Source organism: Rhinolophus sinicus, linkage group LG01, assembly GCF_036562045.2.
Source record: "Rhinolophus sinicus isolate RSC01 linkage group LG01, ASM3656204v1, whole genome shotgun sequence".
Taxonomy (NCBI): domain Eukaryota; kingdom Metazoa; phylum Chordata; class Mammalia; order Chiroptera; family Rhinolophidae; genus Rhinolophus; species Rhinolophus sinicus.
In genome coordinates this window covers 99,908,300-99,931,960 of record NC_133751.1, presented here as the reverse complement: position 1 = coordinate 99,931,960, position 23,661 = coordinate 99,908,300, and the positions used below count along the sequence as shown (strand labels likewise).

At 40.9% G+C, this 23,661-nt stretch overlaps 1 protein-coding gene across 1 annotated transcript in view; it reads right to left on the bottom strand.

The window, feature by feature from the left end:
• Window positions 1-23,661, bottom strand: part of ANKUB1 (ankyrin repeat and ubiquitin domain containing 1) — a 29,661-nt gene extending 6,000 nt beyond the window's left edge. Inside the window, exons 1-5 of the mRNA XM_019748837.2 lie at window positions 23,121-23,661; window positions 21,435-21,578; window positions 8,890-9,106; window positions 5,064-5,178; window positions 717-1,655 (exon numbers count right to left, since the gene is read on the bottom strand). Of these exons, the coding sequence (XP_019604396.2) occupies window positions 717-1,655; window positions 5,064-5,178; window positions 8,890-9,106; window positions 21,435-21,578; window positions 23,121-23,210 (1,505 nt within the window). The 5' untranslated portion in view covers window positions 23,211-23,661. The remainder of the gene's footprint in view (window positions 1-716; window positions 1,656-5,063; window positions 5,179-8,889; window positions 9,107-21,434; window positions 21,579-23,120) is intronic.

Here is a 23,661-nt window from a genome sequence, read left to right as displayed (position 1 = left end):
CCCCCCCCCCCCCGTATATTTTGCCCAATAAGTCAACTGGAAGTCTTTGTGGTTGTCTGTCATTAAATTGTTTCTTTCTTTCCTTCCACTTTCATTACCGCCCACTCTTCCATGACACTTTTGATTTCTCCCTCCCACACTTCAAATTTCCCCCCTTCTCCTTTTAACTATAATTAACAAGTTTTTATTGGTTAAAAGAAGAAGCAAGGGACCTTGTTCATTGATACGGTTCTTTTCATGGTGTCTTTTTTCTTTCTGAAAGCTTGTGGAGTAAAGTATCACACTGCTTGGATTGGCCAAAATCAGTTTGTTTTGTCCTAGACATGAGGCTAAGATGAGGTCTTGGAAGCTGGGTACGGATGCGTTGGAACAACCTGTGTCATACTACCGGGGCTGCCAAAGAAATGCATACAAGTGGACACTTTGGTAAACGCTGCTCAAGCAGTAGTTCGTCGTAATCAGAAGTGTTTGGACACTGATGGTAATCACTTTGAGCACCTCTTGTGATTGCAGAAGTCAAACGTGACTTGTATTCATCTTTTGTTATCGGTATATATTGAATATTACAATTTTAGTACAGTTTTCCTTTCTTAAAATGTGTATGCATTTTTTGGCCCCCTCTGTATATGGCATGGTGGGGCTTCATGGAGCATCCCCTGCACCTAGACCTGCCCTATTAAAGGTTCGCCCTCGTATCTTTAAAGAGAAAGCATTACCTGGCTACAGCTAAGCAGTAGATGGCATTTTCCCTTGGAGTTCTCCCACTGTGCTCTGAGAAAGATGCAACGGAGGATCTGAGTAAAAAGTCAGCGCTGGGGGTTGCATAGTAAAAAGATGGGTGTGAATAGCCCACTCTCGAAACCGGAGGGAGGGGAACTTGGGGGAGATACATATTTTTTATGAGCTTTTCTTTTTTTCTAGCTGTGGCAGTACTTTTTTTCTGATTTTGTTGTTGATGCCTTTGTAATTCAGCGAATGTATTTGCATCTACCAGAGGAGGAAATTTGAGGGTTTGTTCTCTTGTGTCCTGCTGTGACATTGCCAACGGATTGACAGGTTTCCTGCTTGCAGTTTGTATCCCGAGAGGGGGTAGCTTGCCCACAGAGCTTTGTGAGTCTTTGTTTCCAGCCTCATGCCACTTTTTGGAGGTCATTTTTGGTTTGGTGAAACCATCCACCATCACAGTGTCTCCAATTCTTGCCCCACAGACCCTTGCTCCGCAAAGCTGGCTTTTGTGGAGGTTGTGAGTCTGAGCTCTGAGGATCCATTGTTTTATTTTAATATAGATTCTCATGGGGACTGACATTTTCAGAAAAGAAACCGTGGACCACATTTTACCCAGCAGATATAATACACAGTCTTTATGCTTGTGTTTGACCGTGATGGTCAGGGGAGTTTGTCCTGCTGCATTTTTGCATTCCAGGCACAGCACACTGCAGTTGACAAAGGCCTTCAGAATCAACAGCTGGCCCGCTTCTGCTGCTGCATGAATGGGGCATTTAGAGACATCTGCATGAAGGGCGTCCTGGCACCACACTCGGCAGGGGTGGATACCCACCGCCTCGTTGGGCCGCACACCCTGCTTCAGGGCCCATTCGGTGAGCTCAATGTGGCCGTAAAAGGCGGCTATGTACAGGGCCACCCTTTTCTGAAACCTGAATGAGTGAAACAGGTAGAAGGGGGCGTGGTTAGTAAGTCAGCAAACAGACAGATGTAGTCACACCAAATACTCATGAAACATTCCAGTTACAATGTTTGTTTCTTCCTAACTTTTACCTCAAATGTTTTCAGGAAAGGCATGGTGACACAGGTTAACCTGCACAGGTCCTGCTTAGAACACATTGCCCTACTATGCACGTGTAAGTAATTCAAACTCGTTTCCTTGGAGCAGTTTTCTTTCTCAGGAAAATCACATGCTCAGGAAAAATATCAAGCTTCATTTCAGTTGAGAAGGTACTGGAAGAAGTTCAGCACATTCTAGAAATTTGAAAGTTGTGCATGTTTGTTCTGTGTTTTCTAACCATCATTATTTTCTGGCTTCTCCAAGTCTCCACTGATCGATGCCACTAGGTGGCCTTCCCACCCCCCCACACTCCCCCGCCAGGGCCATAGTCTCCTAACTGGTTTCCCGCTTCCTCTTGTCCCGTCCAGGTTTTTCCTCACACTGTACTCAGTGATCTTTATATTCCATGAACTGGAGGTGGCCCATCCTCTGTTCCAAATCCTCCAATAGCTTCCCACTGCACTTGGAATTCTAACACCTCACCTTGGCCTATAAGGCCCCTCGACTTCTGGCTGCTGCCCCCTTCTCCCACCCCACCTCCCACCAGTCCCCTTCTGTTTCACTGTACTGCAGCCACACTGGCCTTCCTACTGTCCTTTTAATACCCCATAAGGCATAAGTGGAATGATACGTGAAGGCTGTTGAGAGAAATAAGAATTAGGGAAGGCAAACCTAGACAGAGTACCACCAGGTATCATTCAAGATACACGTGGGCAGGGCTCTTTGACCCCATTGTACACATGGAGGCAAGCTAGCCTGGTAGCATCCAAAACACACTGCCTATAACTAACTCTCCTCTCTCTGAGTGTATGCTCACCACACCATTTTTGTTGTGTGTGTGGCTTACCATGCAATCTCCCTGAATGAGATAGATGGTCTGCCCGGAGCATGTGGGTCTCTAGGACCCTCTGGCAGTTAGATATAATTAATTAGAGTTATACATTAATACACTGCCATTTTGGTTCACACATCAGTTTACTTTGAAATTCATTAGTGCAAATCTGCATCTCTGTATCTGATCAGTTTTCCCGATCTGGGGAGAGGAGCCCCTCGTGGATGGACTTACTGGCCTTTGCTTTCATCCTCAGCATTCATGTTGTGGGACCTAGAGGTGCTCTTGTTATTGAGACCAGTTGATCTTGCCTCCTAAATATATCTTTTTACAGTCTATCTTCTTAGTCCTAAACCTAATTCAGGCTGCCATCATCTCTTGATTCTCTCCCAGTCTCCGTGTCTGCCACTATTCCTCACGCTGCAGCCAGAGCTAGCATTCTAAAATGCAATTTCATCATGGCCTCTCTCTACCTTCAGAGTCTTCCCAACACTTAAACAATCAAGTTCAATTTCCTTTACATTCCTACGGAGGCATGCATGAGCTGGACTCTTCTTTTCAGCCTCTGGCCACTAGCTCCCTCTCACTCTATGACCTGCCATGTGGAACTTCTTTCAGTTCCTTGAATCTATTCTCTCCCCCACCCCCAGCCCGTCACCCCCAGTCTTTGTACACATGGTTCCATCTGTTTTGGAACGTGGTTTTTCTTCTCCCTGCCATTTACCTGAGTACCAACAATTCAGGTCTCAACTTCAATTCTCTTTCTCAGGATGATCCCTGAAGTCTAGTTGTTCTCCATACTATACATTCCCATGTCTTCTTGCATTATGCCGTTGTCATACTGAATAATAAAGGCAACAACACCGAACATTTATATCCTGCTTCCCGGGTGCCAGACAGCTCTCTAGAGTTCCTTATCGTCACTAGGTCATTTAATCTCTAAAACAGTTCCCTGAGATAAATACTATCATCATTCCCATTTTGTACAAGAGGACACTGAGGAACAGATGACTGTAACCTGCCCATGTTTACACACCTGAGCGCTGAGGGGGTGGGGCTTAGAACGAGGCAGGTGGACACTGCAGTGTGTGCTCCCAAACATTTTGCAGTTCTGCTTCTTGAGGGATTGGTTACTGGTTTTCTGATCCCCCTACTGGACTGTAACCTTGCTGAAAGCGTGGCCATATCTTATTTATTACTGTGTTCCTAAAATGTTGCATAATCCATAGCAAATGCTCAAGAGATATTTGTTAATTGGGTAAAGGAATAAAAGGAGTGCGATCGTTTATATTCTCTGAGCTCTTAGATTTCGGTTAAATATTAAGTCAAGTGGAGATGGAGAAGCAGATGAGCACTAGAGTTAATTGTCAGGATCCAGTACCTGCCTGGTTGTGGCTTTGCGAGCTGTGAGACATTGGGCAGATTTCCTAACATTACTTTCCTCATTTATAAAACGAGATGAAATAGTACTTACCTAATAAAATTGTTATAAATATAAAATTAGGTAATATTTATAACACACAGTGTCTGCTACAAAGTACTCAGTAAATATACACTATTAAAAGTAACAACATAGTACACCTGAAACTAATATAATAAAAATTTTTTTTAAAGTAATAATGTAGCACAGCTATTTCTTTAGATTTAGAGTATGAAAAAAGAGAGTTATCACTACCCCCAAATAGAAATTAATTTAGAATATTTGAATATTTTATAAAATTGCAAAAACTGGCTTTCCCATCTGTCACTTCACAGAGCCCTTAGACCTCCTGGTGGGTGTGTGGGCCTCTGTAAAGCATAATTAAATAGCCCACGAGGGGGCGCTGTTCTAAACCACAGAACCACTGAACGAATGGAAACCTAAAAGGAAGTGCAGTTTATGCTTTTGGGAAGCTGCTGAGACACATTCAAAGGTCCACCTGCTTCTCTGAGCCTACCCTCCTCCACTACCTCCTCCACTTGTTCCACTTCGTGTACTGCAAAAGTATGAATGTTGTATTAAATGCAGTTTGAAAATTTACATAGGTGCTTAGGAAAAGTCAGCCCATTTTTTCAGCCAATCAATTAGCAAATGGGGGTGGTGTGTGTGTGTGTGTGTGTGTGTGTGTGTGTGTAAAATAATTGAATGTGAGAGTGGCAAGGTACTTACTCTGACAGCAATGAACAGAGCTATTAAAAGTCTGATATCCAAACCAAAGTCAGCCATTTCACTAGTGTTTCCTGAGGAATGTCTAACCGAATTCCAATCCATCCCCAAAGGCCGCAGCCCTGCTGGCATCCGGCAGTTTCATTCCAGCAAATATCTCAATAATGACGTGGGCTGAGACAGGCTAAGTGGCATTGGCATGGAGCAGCACACCAGCTGTGGAGTGAACTGCAGACTCCAGGTCTTACGGAGGCTCAGTAAAAATTACTTAACTCAATTTAGCATTTGCTTTATCTCCTTACTTAAGTACTGGTCCTTCATTTGATAAATAGCGTTGGACTTCAAGTTTTTGTCCGAGGAGACAACCCATCAGAAATTCCTTCCATCCATCCCAGACGTCCAAGCGAAGCGTTGAGCCTGTGGATTGAGAGACTCAGTTTATTGTCCTGTTTGTCATTGTGGTTTGGCAATCCATAAACCTTCTAAAGATAGCTGTCCCCAGACAGAGGCATGAATTAGATGCAAAGCGAAAAGTACCCTTGCAGGGAGTAGACAGGGATGCTATGTCCAGCGTAGGACTGAACTGACTTGGAAAAGCCATTTATTTGGCTTTTGTGCACTTCCATTTTCTCTTCTGCCCAGTGATTGCATATAATGCAGAGATTTTTTGCAGTCATCTTAAAACAGCCCTGTGGATATTGATTCCACAATGATGTATACATCACCTTGTAAACGATAGCTGTTATGTTTTGTTAGCTGAAACTAAAGAAACTGTGGCAGGACAGTGGGCTTGCTTCTTGGGCCTTTGGCTTATGAGTGGGCTGTGGGTGGAATTGGGTGGGCTTCTGCTCTGTCTTTCACCCTGTGGTATGAATGTCCATCGCTGCTGGAGGATTTATCACTTGCTCCGCAAAAGTTTACCCTCTTTCGATCCCGTGACACCACACTCGCCTTGTTCCTCAGGCAGGGTTTTCCAGGAATCTTTCCCCAGCCTCCTAATCTGCTCGCTCTACATGTTTCCCTGGATGAAGCCCCATCTGGCCCTGCCTCACCCCTCTCATCTTGTTCCAGGGCACTCTGACCTTTCACCTGTCCTGGAGGCACACCGTGTCCACTCCCATCTCAGGACCTAAAGACTTACAATTTCTTTTGCTTCAAAGGGCCCTTATCCAGATTTTCACAGGGGAGTGTCCTTCTTAGTTTGCTTTCAACTCAAGCACCATGTGCTCTCAGAGGACCTTCTTGCCATTATAGCTAAAGTGACGTCTGCCACCACTGCCTCCTCCGCTCCATAAGCTTTATCCCATGACCTTATTTTAGCTTCTCCATAGCCCCTATAATCAGTACTTGAAATCATTTTACTTATGTAGAGATTGTTTTTCATGCCCTCAATAAAAAGAAAGGCTCCTTCAGGACTCGCTACACAGCCTGACACTTGGTAAGTGCTCATTAAACACCAGTTGGCTGACTAACAGGCACTCGTAGTGACATGCATAGCTTCACTGTCCGCCATGTGCTACTCACGGCCAAGTCCAAATCTCCAGCCCAGGCCTCTGCTGCAGCTGCAGATTCCCCCTGGTGGGGATCTTGCCACCCAGGGCACTGCGCTACTGTCATATTGTTCTAAGATATCCCATCACCTTTCATCCCCAGCCTGCTCTTCCTCCTGTGTTCTGTGTCTCAGTTTGTTGTGCCACTAGCTTCCTGCTACCTAAGCTAGAAATTGCGAGTGGCTCTTTATCCTTCCCTTTTTCTCATGCCCTACATCTGTACAGTCGCTGAAGCCTGACAATTTATCCCAGAAATGCTTAAGAACTCTGTTTCCTTGCATCCATCTCAACCAGCTCCATCCTATTTCAGGTAATCCAAGGTAATCTCTCACCTAAATCTACTTGGAGAAGCTCCCGACAACCTCTCCCTCCCTCCCTTTATTCAGGTCTCTGCTCAAATGTCATCTCCTTTTCCCCTTTTCTAGCTATCTAAAATAGCCTTCCCTGCCTTCCCACAGCATTCTGTCCCCTTATCCTGTTTGTTTTACTTCGTAGTTCTTATTTCTATTTAAAATTTGATATTTTTCGTCCCCCATCTTTCTTCGCCCCCCCCCCCCCCCCCCGCCTCTGGTTCAAGCCGTTGTTTCTTAGTCTAATTGTGTAGGACACAGCTCCCTGGCCCAAGCTGGTATTATGAGCCTTGCATTCCCCTCAGCTGAGGCACTCGGTCCACCGCTCACGGCAGCTCACGGCAGCCCGTAGCAGCTCATGCCAACCTCTGGCTGCCCACAGCAGCCCAGCTCCAGGGAAAGCTGTTGTTCACAGTCTTAGCTGTAGAGGGCGGGGCTCACTGGCCTATGTGGGAATCGAACTGGCGACCTTGGCGTTAAGAGCACGGTGCTCCAACCACCTGAGCCACTGGAAATTTGATATTTTTCTGTTAACTTTATGATGCTTGCCTACTGCACTGAAATGCAAGCTTCAGGAGTGTAGGAACCTTGCTACTCTTGCTCATAGCTCTATGCCTGCTTTCTCAATGGTGCCTGGCTAATATAGAATGTTTGGTAAATGTTTGTTGAATGAAGTTCTGCCCCACTCCCCAAATCCATTCTGGGCACATGCTGCCCTCCTCACCTGTAGTAGGCCAGCAGGCTGGCACTTCTGTATGCACACCAGGCTATTTCTGGCCTTGGGGCTTCTTCTTTACTGCCCCTTCTGTCTGAATTCTTCTGACTCCTTCCCCACCCCTCCTACCAATAGCTTATGATGCAACACTAGCATCATCTTTTCCAGGAATCCCTCCCTGACTACACCAGCCTCTCATTTCTCCAAATAGGTTCCAGGACTGCGCAACTGGCTGCCATAACATACTTTGAAACTCTTCGTCATTGAACATACATTTCTGCTCTGCAATTGCCAGTTTGAAAACACTAATAGAGAACTCTTTGAGACCAAGCACCATGTCTTATCCAGTCTGTGGGCTCAGTTTTAGTTATGTTCCTGGGATGCAAGGAGGCCTCAAGAAAATGGATTTATTCTCCTGAGATAATGACCGGAAATGGTGCGCATTAGGAATCAAGGCTCCAGAATCTCTTTCATGCCCTCTATGTCTCTTTGTATTTCTTGACCTTGGCCTTACGTTCCTATGTGGGTTGATTCCTGTTTGCCGCGCTTGTTTGCTCACAGAGCTTGATCTGCACTGTTGCCTCACCCCGCTCACCTGCCTCCACCCCCGCAAATCTGGCCTCAGCTAAGAGAGGTCATTTTTGCTGGAGAATTATGGTATTCTGTAGAGACCAAGTAGTGGTTCACAGATTTCTGTAGAAATGCCTTGATAAACATTTTCCAAAATATGGATCATCTTTGACAGAATAGATTTAGTTTCTCTAAAGCTTCTTACTGTACTTAAACTTTCTTATAAAATGTGTGATTCCTATGGGTAGCACTGGAAACAAAGGACTTTAAATACTGTTCTAAGTGCATTTATTTTATCTCCTGACTTAAGTGATTTGCGGTGTTTTTAGTTTACTATGCTGCAGTGTGTTCGGGCTTACCATCAATACACGCCATGAAACATTTACAGTGAAAAGAACCAAGGGCACAATCCTGTAAAGGAAAGGCATTCATTCATTCCCTCATTTGTTTAGGCACACCTTGTTCCAGAAAGGATTAGTGTCAGTTTATGAGCATATATAAAACATAGACCGAACAACAAGCAGACAAACACATAGGTAAGCAGGAGGAAAGTAGGGGCCAGGATAGAGATTTAGGAACTAGAGATGGGCTAAAATAAACATCTATCTCATATAGGTCGATACAAGAAAAGTGTGTGTGTGTGTGTGTGTGTGTGCGCGCGCGCGCCTATATGATGTGCCACTAAACTGAAAGTCACAAAATCGCAAATATTAGGGGCTTTTAGCTTTGATCAGTTCTTGATAAGTTAGTCATTAAGTATCCTACCACACCAAAAAAATCTCCTAATCCCTTTATTATTTGTCTTCTTAATCCCTGTGATCTTCCTGTCTCCCTCCACTTCATTAAAAATGTTCTCTCTGAGTTCACCAATGACCTTTAATCCAAATAAAAGACCCTAGTGCTGAGTAGCAGCTGGTATCGAGTGTAGTGAGCAGTACAGTACCCGTGTCAGTCTGGTAGTCACTGAGGGTGTTGCAGTCGTACATCTCCAAGCCCCTTGGGGTCCGGAGACAGAAGACACTCACAGGGAAGCCGCATCTCAGAGCTATCAGTGTTCTCAGCTGAGACACTTTTTTACCAAGAAGGGAAGCGCTCTCCAGTATTGGCATCGTCTCTTGGGTCACTGCGTTGAACACATAGAGAGTGGGCTTATCTTCTTCCTAGGAGGCGAGAAAAGGAGGCGACTCAAATAAGCATCATCTGGAGATTGGGACAGGGACAAACCTTTCGGAGGGTGGCTCTGATTGCCTCTAGCTCCCACACATGGGTGCTCAGGACGAAAGCAAAGGCCAGGTACGTCCCCTGACTTCTGGCCTGAGTCTGGCTCTTCCATCTGAGGACATGAATGAGTTCTCCTGCTTCCAGTAAAGTGAAGGAGACCTGGCAGGGCTTCGAGATCCTTCTTACTTCTTAGTCTCCAGACCCAAACACACAAGAGTGCTGATCATTTATATCAGCGCTGCGCTTGGGGTGGGGGTGTTAGTTTTGAAACAACTCCTCCATCACCCTGCACTTTCATTTGGAAATACTATGGATTCTAAACTTTCAATTTTAAAGAATGCTTTCTGTGAGGTTATCTCTGGAGAGTGGAATTGATATCCGGGTGGGAGGGGACTTTTGCTTATCATTGTATGCTCTTACTTGTCTGTATCATTTGATCTTTTTAAAAAATAACCATGTGGACTGTTCCGGAAAAATGGCGGCGTGAGGTGAGCCTCTGTAAAGCTCCCCTGGAATTTACAAAGAATCGAACAACAAAAACTCCACAAAGGACTCCCTGCACAGCAGACAGGCAACACAAAGAGGCCCACTACCGACTGAAATCACCTACAGGTGGGAGATTCGCGCAAGTGGAGGGAGGAGGGAAGGGAGAAGTGCGCGGAGACGGAGCCGCGCGGGCGCAGGACGCAGACCCAGCTCAGTGCGCCGAGCTCGCTGCTTCCCGGAACTACCGCAGCTGCGGGAGAGGGAAGAACTCGGACTGCTAGGGCTCCGCCAGAGCTCCACAGGGCTGAGGGGACAGCATATAACACGGCTGAACCCAACGCTCACGGCAGAGACCTCGGAGAAAAGACTGAGGGAAAAAGGCTGAAAACGGTGGTTTAAGCCCGCACTGCCGAGCAGAGAACGGAGCCTTAGGCACTGGGACTAGCCGCCCCCTCCCTCCCCTCCCAGAGCTCGCCCCGCGCCCACCTGCCCGGGGCTAGAAACATAACAGTGGCAGTGTCAGATCAAAACAACAGAAAATTTGCTGTTTTGAGAACTGTGGACCGCAGACACAAATTCACAGCCCAACTAGTTCCAGCAAAGGGGAGAGAGCTGTGGAAGCAGGACCGGCTGTGGTGGTGGTCGCTGCCATTGCTCTGGGCCACCTCTCACAACTTACCCCGCCCCTGACCCCACCTATCTGGGCGGATCCCTGCAGGAGTAAACAGAACTGCTAAAGCATACGGGCTCTGAATCAGGAGCTGGAAGAGCTTTGGAATATCAAAAGCTCTCCGCATACCCACCGGGACACTGCACCCTGTGACCTAGATGAACTATTAACAGAGGAGAAGCCAGTCTCCCACGGAATCCCCCCATTGTATGAGAAGCAGGAATAGTGCTGAGAAAACAGCACTACCGTGTGGGAGAAGAAAAATAAACTGCAGTTGGAGAAATAATAAGACATTCTACCAACAAGTACTGGAAAACAAAAGAAAGACCTCTTCCTATCAACCTGTTGCAGAAGTCACTCCTGTAGATGTCTAGGAAGAGAAATAGTAAACCAGTAATCGCCATGAATAACCAAGGCAACAAGATAGCTCAGAAAGAAAGTGAAAAATCTCCAGAGAAGGCACTTAAAGATACAGAAATATGTGACTTAAATGACAGAGAATTCAAGATTGCAGTTCTGAAAAAACTCAACGAGATACAAGAAAACACAGATAGGCAGTTAAATGAACTCAGAAACTCAATCAAAGAACAGCATGAGCATTTTACGAAAGAGATTGAAATTTTAAAAAAAACCAAAGAGAATTTCTGGAGATTAAGAACTCAATAGAAGAAATTAAGAATGAAATAACCAGCTTAGGTAGTAGAGTTGACCAGATGGAGGAAAGAACCAGTGACATCGAAGATAGAAACCTGGAAATGACACAGATAGAAGAAGAAAGAGACTTGAGACTTAAAAGAAATGAAAGAACTCTACAAGAACTTTCTGACTCCATCAGAAAGAGCAATATAAGAATAATGGGCACACCAGAAGGAGAAGAAAGAGAGAAGGCAACAGAGAATATATTCAAACAATTGTCGATGAGAACTTCCCAAATTTGTGCACAGAACGGGACCCTCGAATCCAATAGCAAATAGAATACCTAATTACCTCAATCCCAACAGGCCTTCTCCAAGGCACATTGTATTGAAGCTGTCTAAAATCAACGACAAAGAAAGAATCCTCAAGGCAGCCAGGGAAAAGAAGACGGTAACTTACAAAGGAAAGCCCATTAGATTATCATCAGATTTTTCAGCAGAAACTCTACAAGCCAGGAGGGAGTGGAACCAAATATTCAAACTATTGAAAGAGATAAATCATGAGCCAAGAATAATATATCTAACAAAGATATCCTTTAGATACGAAGGAGGAATAAAGACCTTTCCAGACATAAAGAAGCTGAGGGAATTTTCTAACAAATGACCTGCACTACAAGAAATAATAAGGAGGCTATTCGACAACCATCAACAGGGACAATATGTGGCAATCAAAACTCAGAAAGGGGGAGAGTGAAGGCCTGAACCGGAATATGGGAATGGAGAAAGTAAGCGTGCTGAAGAAAATGGAATACTCTAAACATCAAACTTTCTTTTACATAAACTTAAGGGTAACCACTCAAAATAAATCCAGAACTGAAATATATACTGAAATAAAAGAAGAGACAGAGGGAAACATCATAGAATACCACCACACAGAAATAATAGACAACAACAAAAAGGCAAAGAAACAATGGAGACACAGCCTTACCAGAAAACTAAAGATAGAATGACAGGAAATCCTCACATATCAATAATCACCCTAAATGTAAATGGACTGAACTCACCAATAAAAAGGCACAGAGTAGCAGATTGGATCAAAAAACTAAACCCAACCATATGCTGTCTCCAAGAGACACATCTCAGCTACAAGGACAAGCATAGACTCAAAGTGAAAGGGTGGAAATTGACACTCCAAGCAAATGGTACCCAGAGAAAATCAGGTGTAGCCATAATGATATCAGATGAAACAGACTTCAAGGTGAAAAAGATAACAAGAGACAAAGATGGACATTTCATAATGGTGAAGGGACTGTACAACAAGAAGACATAACAGTCATCAATATTTATGCCCCCAATCAGGGAGCACCGAAATACACCAAGCAACTACTAACAGAACTAAAGGGAGAAATTGACCAAAACACAATTATACTAGGGGACTTAAATACATCATTGACAGCTATGGATAGATCATCCAAACAGAAAATAAATAACGAAATAGTAGCCCTAAATGACACATTAGATGAAATGGACATAATTGACATTTATAGAGCACTTCATCCTAAAACATCAGACTATACATTCTTTTCTAGTGTACACGGAACATTCTCAAGGATAGACCATATATTGGGACATAAAATCAGTCTCAACAAATTTAAGAAGATTGAAATCATACCATGCATAGTCTCTGATCACAAGGCTTTGAAATTGGATACCAACTGTAAAAAGAAAGTGGGAAAAAACAAAACAAATACATGGAGATTAAACAACATACTTTTAAAGAAGGACTGGGTCAAAGAAGAAATTAGAGGAGAGATCAAAAGATACATAGAAACAAATGACAATGAAAATACATCCTACCAAAATTTTTGGGATGCAGCGTAAGCAGTTTTAAGAGGGAAATTTATTTCATTACAGGCCTATCTCAAGAAACAAGAAAACTCCCAAATAAATAACCTCATGTTACACCTTAAAGAACTAGAAAAAGAAGAACAAGTGAAACCCAAGGTCAGCAGAAGAAAGGAAATAACAAAAATCAGAGCTGAACTAAATGAAATAGAGAACAAAAAGACAATAGAAAAAATTAATGTGACAAAGAGCTGGTTCTTTGAAAAGATTAACAAAATTGACAAACCCTTGGCTAGACTTACTAAGATAAAAAGAGAGAAGACACTGATTAACAAAATCAGAAACGTAAAAGGGAAGTTATCACGGACACCACAGAAATACAAAGGATCATCCAAGAATACTATGAAGGACTATATGCCACCAAATTCAACAACCTAGAAGAAATGGACAAGTTCTTAGAAACATATAGCCTTCAAGGCTGAACCATGAAGAACTGGAAAATCTAAACAGACCGATCACCAGTGTGAAATTGAATCAGTCATCCAAAACCTTCCCAAAAGCAAAAGTCCGGGACCAGATGGCTTCACTAGTGAATTCTACCAAACCTTCAAAGAGGATCTAATACCAATTCTGCACAAACTCTTCCAAAAATTGAAGAAGAGACAGTACTCCCTAACTCATTTTATGAGGCCAACATTACCCTGATACCAAAACCTGGTAAGGACAGCACAAAAAAGAAAACTACAGACCAATATCTCTAATGAATACCGATGCAAAAATCCTAAATAAAATTCTAGCAAATCGAATACAACAATGCATTAAAAAGATTATTCATCACGACCAAGTGGGGTTCATCCCCGGGGCACAAGGATGGTTCAACATCCACAAATCCATCAATGTGATACATCACATAAACAAAATAAAGGACAAAAATCATATGATTATATCAATTGATGCAGAAAAAGCATTTGACAAGATACAACATCCATTTATGATTAAAACACTTAATAAAATGGGTATAGAAGGAAAATACCTTAACATAATAAAGGCCATATATGACAAGCCCTCTGCTAATCTCATAATTAATGGAGAAAAACTGAAGCCCTTTGCTCTACGTTCAGGAACACGACAGGGATGTCCCCTATCACCTCTGCTTTTCAACATAGTGTTGGAAGTCCTTGCCAGAGCAATCAGGCAAGAGAAAGAAATAAAAGGCATCCAAATTGGGAATGAAGAAGTTAAATTATCACTCTTTGCAGATGACATGATGCTATATATAGAAAACCCTAAAGACTCCACCAAAAAGCTATTAGAAACAATCAACGAATACAGTAAAGTTGCTGGCTACAAAATCAACGCACAAAAGTCCATTGCCTTCCTATATACTAACAATGAAATCTCAGAAAAAGAAATACAAAAAACAATTCCTTTTGCAATTGCAGCAAAAAGATTAAATACCTAGGAATAAACTTAACCAAGGATGTGAAAGACCTATATGCTGAAAACTATAAGACATTCTTGAAAGAAATTGAAGAAGACACAAAGAAATTGAGAGACATTCCGTGCTCATGGATTGGAAGAATCAACATAGTTAAAATGGCCATATTACCCAAAGCAACATACAGATTCAATGCAATCCCCATCAAAATCCAAATGGCATAATTTAAAGAAATACAACAAAAAATCATCGGATTTGTTTGGAACCACAAAAGACCCCGAATAGCCAAAGCAATCTTAAGAAAAAAAACAATAATGGAGGTATCACACTTCCTGACTTTGGCTTGTACTACAGGGCTACAATAATCAAAACAGCATGGTATTGGCAGAAAAACAGACACATAGACCAATGGAATAGAATTGAGAACCCAGAAATAAAACCACATAAATATGGACAGATAATTTTTGACAAAGAAGCTAAAAACATACAATGGAGCAAAGACAGCCTCTTCAATAAATGGTGCTGGGAGAATTGGATAGCCACGTGCAAAAGAATGAAACTGGACTGCTATTTGTCACCATGTACCAAAGTTAATTCAAAATGGATCAAAGACTTAAGCATAAGACCTGACACAATAAACTGCATAGAAGAAAACATAGGTACTAAACTTATGGACCTTGGGTTCAAAGAGCATTTTATGAACTTGACTCCAAAGGCAATGGAAGTAAAAGCTAAAATAAACGAATGGGACTATATGAAACTTAAAAGCTTCTGCACAGCAAAAGAAACCATTGACAAAATAAAGAGGCCACCAACTGAATGGGAGAAGATTTTTGCAAACAGTGCCTCCAATAAGGGGCTAGTATCCAGGAACTCATGCAACTCAACAACAAAAAAACAAACAACCCAATTGAAAAATGGGCAGAGGACTTGAAGAGACATTTCTCCAAAGAGGACATACAAATGGCAAATAGACATATGAAAAAATGCTCAACATCACTAATCATCAGAGAAATGCAAATCAAAACCACAATGAGATATCACCTCACCCCAGTCAGAATGGCTATCATCAACAAGACAAATAGTAACAAATGTTGGAGAGGCTGTGGAGAAAAAGGAACCCTCATACACTGTTGGTGGGAATGCAGACTGGTGCAGCCGTTATGGAAGGCAGTGTGGAGGTTCCTCAAAAAATCACGAATAGAATTGCCATATCACCCAGCAATCCCTCTCCTGGGTATCTACCCAAAAAATCTGAAAACATTTAGAGATAAAGACACGTGTGCTCCAATGTTCATTGCAGCTTTGTTTACGGTGGCCAAGACATGGAAACAACCAAAATGTCCTTCGATAGATGAATGGATAAAGAAGTTGTGGTATATATACACAATGGAATACTATTCGGCGGTAAGAAAAGATGATATAGGAACATTTGTGACAACATGGATGGATCTTGAGAGTGTAATGCTGAGTGAAATAAGTCAGACAGAAAAAGCAGAGAACCATGTGATTTCACTGATATGTGGTATATAAACCAAAAACAACAAAAGAACAAGACAAACAAATGAGAAACAGAAACTCATAGACACAGACAATAGTTTAGTAGTTATCAGAGGGTAAGGGGGGTGGCGGGTGGGAGATGAGGATAAGGGGGATCAAATATATGGTGATGGAAGGAGAACTGACTCTGGGTGATGAACACACAATGGGATTTATAGATGATGTAATACAGAATTGTACACCTGAAATCTATGTAATTTTACTAACAATTGTCACTCCAATAAATTTAATAATATAAAATTTAAAAAAAAAAGATGTATAACGGAGAAGATATACAACAAACGGCCCACAAAGCCTAAGATGTGTACTATCTGACCTTTACAGAATAAAAAAATCTGCTGCCCTGAAAAAAAAAAAAATACCATGTGCATTTACATTTATTATTTTAAAAAGTACTAAATATTAAAGTGTTCTTTGTTCCTTTTATTTTGTAATCTAAATAGGAAAGCAAGCGGAACAGAAATGTCTGAAATAGAGTTAAGAAGGAAAGTTTGGGGAAAGTATTAATCCTTCTATTAACAATAGTTAAATCAAGCCAAACCAAAACGGAAAACACGGCCAACATGGAAAATGGGAACAGGGTGGGGAGGAAAAGATTACTAACATTTTCACTTTTCTAACAAAAAAATGGCTTCACTTCCCCTTTAGTGGATTCAGGTCAGTCACGGCTTTCTTCCATGCCCAGCGTTGGCTCGGTAGATGGGAGCTGCCCCTGAGTGACGGGGTAAGCCCCGCCTCTCCAGAGGGGCCTTGAGCAAAGCTGAGAAGCTGGATCTGGCCCTCAGAGGGGCTCCAGCCAGTCACTGCTCTCCAGTCCTTCCCCTGTACCCCTCCCCCTTTTCTCCCATCAAAATTCTGTCTCTGGTTTCTCCAGGGGCCCCTCCCTGCTTCCGGCTTATTATAATGCATTAAATTCATCCCCCACCTCCCAGATAACACTTTGCCATAATATGGTCAATATGCACATTTCTTTGATAGAGCCTCTAAGGAATAACGTTATGGATGGAAGTGTAGGCTGCAGTGCTTTGATCTAGTGTCCCTTTCAGTGACTCAGCCCCTGGGAGCCGGTTCAGGCTCTCCTCCACTGAGCATAAGCCGTCCCGCAATGAGCATAAGCCGTCCTGCAATGAGCTGCCCACAGAGTCTGAGCGCTTGGAACAGGCTTCCTCAAGGGCTCCCATAAATCCTCTCAGTGAAAACGGAAAGGACTTAGGCTTCCTCCTTTCCCTTTCACCATGCTCATGCTTTCCTACGGCTCCATTAAGGCAAGCATCAACCCATGTCATATCTATGGGCAGGAAGAAATTCCTATGCAAAGACAGAAAAAGAGAAAAATGGTATCTTATGTAATAGCTGTTCCTGATTTATTTTATGATTGCTCTGATTTCCCTTTAGCCCTTGAGAAGGGTACACATTTATGTTTAAAATTAAATGGGTAATTTACAAGGTAGCAAAGGCCCAAGTTTCTCGGCTAACTAGCTAGAGAAATAAGTTTGAAAGGTACTACTTAAAATGTGAGTAAACATATATCTCTCTATATATGTAAAAATAAACATCTGTAACCTAGGTGTACATATAGCTCTGAAACAAGTAATACAAGGGAGAATTTCAGAATACCTGGCAAGCTTTAGATGAAAATCAAAAGTGCAAGGAAGAAAATATTAATGAAGCTAGTTTCTTAAGTCTCAAGAAAATTAGCACCTACAGAGCTTGTTAGATTTTCCCCTTTGTTTTTATGTTAGCACCTGGGAGCTTCCCAGGCCATTCAATTCAAAATGTATCTGGAACATAGTTTTCCTTGCACTATTTTAACTCTCTCTCTCCCTCTCTCTACATATAGATAGATAGATAGATAGATGATAGATAGATAGATAGAGATATATGTAGATATATATATCTACATATATATATATATATATATATATATATATATATATATATATATATATATGTATATGTATATGTATATCTCCACCATTTTATAAACCTTGTGTTTGTGGAAAAACCCATTTTAAGTTCTAGTAAGGCACACCAGTTGGAGACACTTCCTCACGTTGATTATAAGGAGCAGGTTGGTGCTGATTAACAGCAATTTACTCACTCACCTTATCTACATAAGAGAAGGTATCTCTCTCTCTCTATATATATATATATGATACCCCTCCCTAAATATTCTGAATGAGGGAGCACTGGTAGTTATACCCGAGGAAGTCAGATGCTATTAAGTAAACAATATATACACAAATCACTTGGACACATACAAAATTAGATTTTCCCCTTTACAAACAAACCAAGATACCATGGTAGGTAGTACGTGCAGTGTCTTATTTTTCAATAAAAACAAATACATAGATCTAGTTCATGGGAATAATTCCACTTTCATCTTCAAAAACTAAATGCAATTCATTGTAAATACATACATGTGCATTAAAATAGGAAAAATTAAGGAGAAACAGACAGAAAGAAAGCAGAAGTCAATACAAATTTTGAACACTGCTCTATTTTTTTTCAAGTTCTGCTTTTTTCTATTTCGCTATTTTGGAGTTGCAGCACCAAATAAGCAGAAACTTGCCCCAACCTTCTAGAGTAGACAAAAGAGGAAATAATGTTTGTTTTTGCTGAACTGAATGAATTCAAGCTGAGATGTCTTCATAGACACCGAAACCGCATAAATGTCCCTTGTTATATAATAATCATCCTCATCTATTCAACACATATTGATGAAGAGTCTACTATGTACCAGGCACTATTCCAGCTACTGGGTGACAACAGAATGAAGGAGGCTAATTCAGCAGCACCTCTGCATGCTGGACCATCACCTAGGCCTTGGCAACACCTCATGCCATGGTTTCCAGGAACTCAGTTACTGTCCAGCATCCACAGCGAGGGGCTGGGCTGACTCCTGTGTTAACTGACATGGAGATGTATGCCGTAGACCATATTTCTTACGGTTTCTACAGCATTTTTTCCCCAAAGAAAGAAAAATTAATGCAGTGTTCTTTCCCCACTGTTCTTACATCACGCCCCCCACCCCCCATTCACTTTTCCAAGTGTGTCTACATTACTATTAAAGGGGAAGGTGTAATATGCAGGGAAATTGAAAAATGTACTGACTATTTTAAACATGTATTTAAGAGTAGATCACCTCTTAATTTAAGCTAATGTCTTTCCCTCTTTTCACACAAGCAAAAAATCCACACACAAATATAAACACAATAAAAAAAAACCAAATAGTTTAGAGTTATTTCATATCTACTTGTAACTTTTTAAAAAGAACAATTGCTTATTTGCCAAGTTTTTAAACTTTGCAAAAGTGTTTGGGTCACATCTTGGTATTTCTAAGTTGTGCTAAAATAAATTAAGAGACTCTAGCTTTCCTAGACTTTCTGAAGGTAAAACTAATTGTATGAAGTTACATAGGAAAGATACTACTTAAATTTGTACATATCTAACTATGCAATAAAGTAATAATATGACTTAGATTGCAGCCCTTGGTTACATAAGATAGATCAAACAGCGCAGAGCTGGCATGACTGCATTCTTTGTGGCGTGGGATATTTTCATGAAGTATTTTTGTTGTTGCGAGTCCATTTTGGACTGTTAGCATATATACACAGGAAACAGTATGGATTTTTGGAATAGGACTGTTTTATCGTCTGATGTAAACAGGAGTTAAGTTAGGATAGAACCCGTATTTATGACTTTCGCATGTAATTCTCTTCCTTCAGATTCAAGATAGTATTTTATTTCGCAGACCCAGTGATAAAAAATTCTCTAAATGTGATTCTGCTAGAGAAGATGAAGAGTAAGATCAGTAAGATTTCCAGGAACTTGAGAGTTCTTAATCAAACCCTATGTGTTGGTCAGTCCTTACTTAGTTATATCCTGCCTCCCTTGAATAAACCCTTTACCTCTACGCTGTTTTTTTCATTAGCAGTTTAAACTTCAGGGAAGGGTTAGCAGCTTGCATCACTGTGATAGATGATGCTTATTGGCAGAATGAAATATTTGTATAAGTAAAACTGGGAACATAGGTTGTCTCTGGGGAGAAAAACTGGGAACCAGAGGTAAGAAGGAGACTCCTTACTGTGTATATCCTTTTCTATGATATCTTTTGAATTGAGCACAGTGTGAATGTCCTACCTAGTCAAAAATAAATAAAATTTTTAAATTTTTAAATAAGAAAAATAAAGTCAGTGCTTAGTTAAATAACAGTATCCTATTCATATTGTCAACACACTTCATATTTCTAAATAGCCATGGTTCAATCAAATTTCTCCAGCTATCTCAAATATTAGTAATGAACTTATACCACTGTCTCCAACTAAGCATACCACAGAAATGTCTTGAATATCATTATTGTCACTGGATAATTCCAGAAAATTTTAGAGGGTTATCCTATAGAGTACCAAAACCACAGTCTATAAATATATTTAAGGACTTAAGAAAAAACATTGAAGAAATGACATGGAATTTTGTCTGCTTAAAAAAGTATTACGTTACAATTTTCTGAGTGTCAGAGAGAGAAAGGAAGAAATCAGAGTGTTTTTTATTTCCCTTTTTGATATTAAACATATTTAATAGTATAAAAATGAATAAATGAATAAAAGCTTATAAAATAATAAAGACACATGTATAAATAAGGCCTTTTGGTTTATATAAACAGGATCATACAATGCTTATTTTTGTGTGACTTGTCTTTACTACTTAATAGTAAATATTTTAGAGTATTCCTTTTAAATATGGACTTCCAACTTAGTCAATCAGTAAAACATATTAAAACAAAAAGAGTGAGCTTTGGCTACCATAAAAATTTTTTAATGCTAATGCTAAATATTAAAAAATTAGTGCCTCGTTTAGCAGAGAATACATACTTTACTAAGTTCCTTGCTGCTCATGTTCTCATATGGGGTAAAGAACTAGTATTGAATAATATTTCTGCCCTAGGCAGCAGCTCTTCAAGTTTCGGCCACCTATCTCTTTAAGAAATTGTCAAAAGTTAAAGGTCCTCCACCCAGAAAATCTACAGGTACATAATTTCGCATATATTAAGATTTTAGGGTTTTGTAAAGTTCTTAAAGCCCATCTGTAGACCACAAATTAAGCACCACAGATTAAGGACCCTGTACATGGAAAAGACTATCTCTGTCATTCATACATTTAATTTATGAATGGTTACTCTGGCTGGATTTACATGTAGAATCTGCCCCTTCCTGCTTATTGTTACCGAGAATCGCCTCCCTTTCCTCACCTCACTGCCTCTAATCCACTGTGGACCCATGGAAGTCGCCTAATATTTTCCCACCCACATCAAAATTCCAGATCATCTTCTTGGTCTGGCTCCCACGTTGGTTTGCAGGTTGCTCTGTGATGACTGTTTGGGGCGGGCAACAAATTAGATGGGGGAGGGCAGGGAGACAAGGCATAAATGAGGGGAATGGTATGCTACCTCCACCCATTACTGGCCCTCACAGCACAAACTGTCTGAAAGACCAACTGTACAATTAGAAGGGAGAAGAAGGCAAGAAGAGAAAACCTCTTCTGAAGTTATGAATTTACTCTCGTTGAGTTATACACAACTTCATTGAAAATGAAATAGACATCACACACAAATGTTATTCTGATCATCATACCTTAACAAAGCATCTGAGAGTTGAACCAAAAGATATTCCAACATCAGCAAGACTCCAGCTGTCCTTGAGCGCAGCCCCAGCATACAGCAGCTCCAGATAACGCCTGCCTTGTTTGTCTTCAGAGAGAGGAATGTGGAAATAATCCTGAAACACCAATAGCTCATTATGGAAACAGTACATCTCTACATCACTAGACCAACTATGTCATGTGTTGTGTTTACATTTTTCCACTGAGCATTGTAAAATTGTTTGGGACAGTGGGAAGAAGTATTAGACAAGGATTTTTAACTTGGAGTTTACAGACCTTCCCAAAGTTTATGGATAGAATTCAGATGGGGTAAGACTACATCTTCTTTTTATTAATTCTAAATAAATTTGAAGTTGTCTTTCAATTATGCATGTAGGCAACAAGCTAAAGTAGTAGTAGCTGGCTGTGCCTGTGACTTTGTCTCCAATAGGAATCAGCGCTACTTTCCTAGCACATCACAGTTGCTGCAGATATCTAAAAATATTATACTGATCGGTACTTTGAAATTACAATAGTTATTAGATATACTGCGAGAACTTGTTAACTTGTTAATAAAGAAGCCCACATGTCACTATATAATACATTTGTTTTTTAATGTTTGACAATTGTTTCAGTGTCACTGGTTTTCTGTTGTTTGTATGTATTTTATCTTATGCTTTTAAAGACATTCTGAGGAGTCCAGAGGCTTCACCAGATCGTCAAAGGATCCCTGACACATAAAGGTCAATAGCCTCTGTGTTAGAAGATACAGATTTCAGTGATTGCAGCAATCTGCTAAATATCATGTAACTATGATTCAATAGTTTAGCTCCTTAGCGAGTGGAAAGGACCATTTCCAAGTTAAATACCATTTGATGGTCAGGACCTAAATATTTATCTTAATTTCCACTTTAGAGTGAATATTTGTAAGAAATTTATAAGAAAGTTATTGCACCCAAATTATTTCTTATTCTGGCTCTGTGATCCTCAGTAAGATGGAACCTCTCTGAGCTTCATTTTCCCACGATGCATAATGAGGCTGTAGCCCAGAAATTCTCTAAAATCCTCTCCACCTCCAAAATCCTTTGTTTGTTTGTTTGTTTTTTATTTTTAAATTTTGTTGGGGAACAGTGTGTTTGTCCAGGACCCATCAGCTTCAAGTCAAGTCATTGTTTTCAATCTAGTTGTAGAGGGAGCAGCTCACAGTGGCCCATGTGGGGATCGAACCGGCGGTCTGGGTTTTATGAGCACTACGCTCCAAGCAACTGAGCCAACTGGCCGCCCCCCCCCCCTTTGGTTCTTTATAGATGCTTGCTCACCAAACAAGCCATCTAGCACGCTCCACCTATATAGTCTAGAGTTAAGTGTCCTCTTTTTATCCTTTTATGAAAAACTGCAGTAATACTATATGGCCTATGCACAGCCCACAGATTCCATAAAGAGAAGTTAAACTTTATTTTCCTGAGAATATACTGACTCACTTTGCTTTGTTGTCTGATATCTCCTTAGTTACTATCTTCTTATGAAACTATTGTGCAAGTAAACAATGATGTTTTGAAATAGTTTTGGTTCCCTGTTTGCTGAAAATGTATCCAATAGTATCATCTCTATCCCATGTACAGTTCACTGCATAGTTAAAATTAATATACACCTTAGTGGCTCAGGGACAAAGTACATACCTTTATTATCAGTTTGACAGCCTCCACGGTTTCATCTGCTGAAACTTCAAATGGTTCAAAAGAGCCCTCAAAGGCTATGAAAATCCTCATTTTCTCAAAAACAAAACACCACAACTTATTTTCAAATATCCTGTTGGATACCTGGAAAAATTCCAATCCGCAATGAAGGACAAAAATGATTGGCAGAAGCAGCTGTTACTGTCTAGATTCAAAGGTGAGTTGAGAGAATGTGAAGACACAAGTTCCACGGAATCACAGTATCCGGTAACACAGACAGCAGCTCTATTGGAGAAAATATTTCTCTACTGATGGCAGCAGTTAACAGCTACCTTGTTCCTGTATTACGGAAACCGGCAAACTGGACAATGGTTGGGGCAAGTGTGAACAAGAGTCAAACATGCCATACAAAAATGGCACAAGTAAATGACACTTTTGTGATGTGACCACCGTCCATTGATTCTTGACTCTGTATTCACTCCGTACAGCTAATTAAAGGACCCTTCAAAATAGATATTTGATTGGCATGCTTAGCATAGAATGA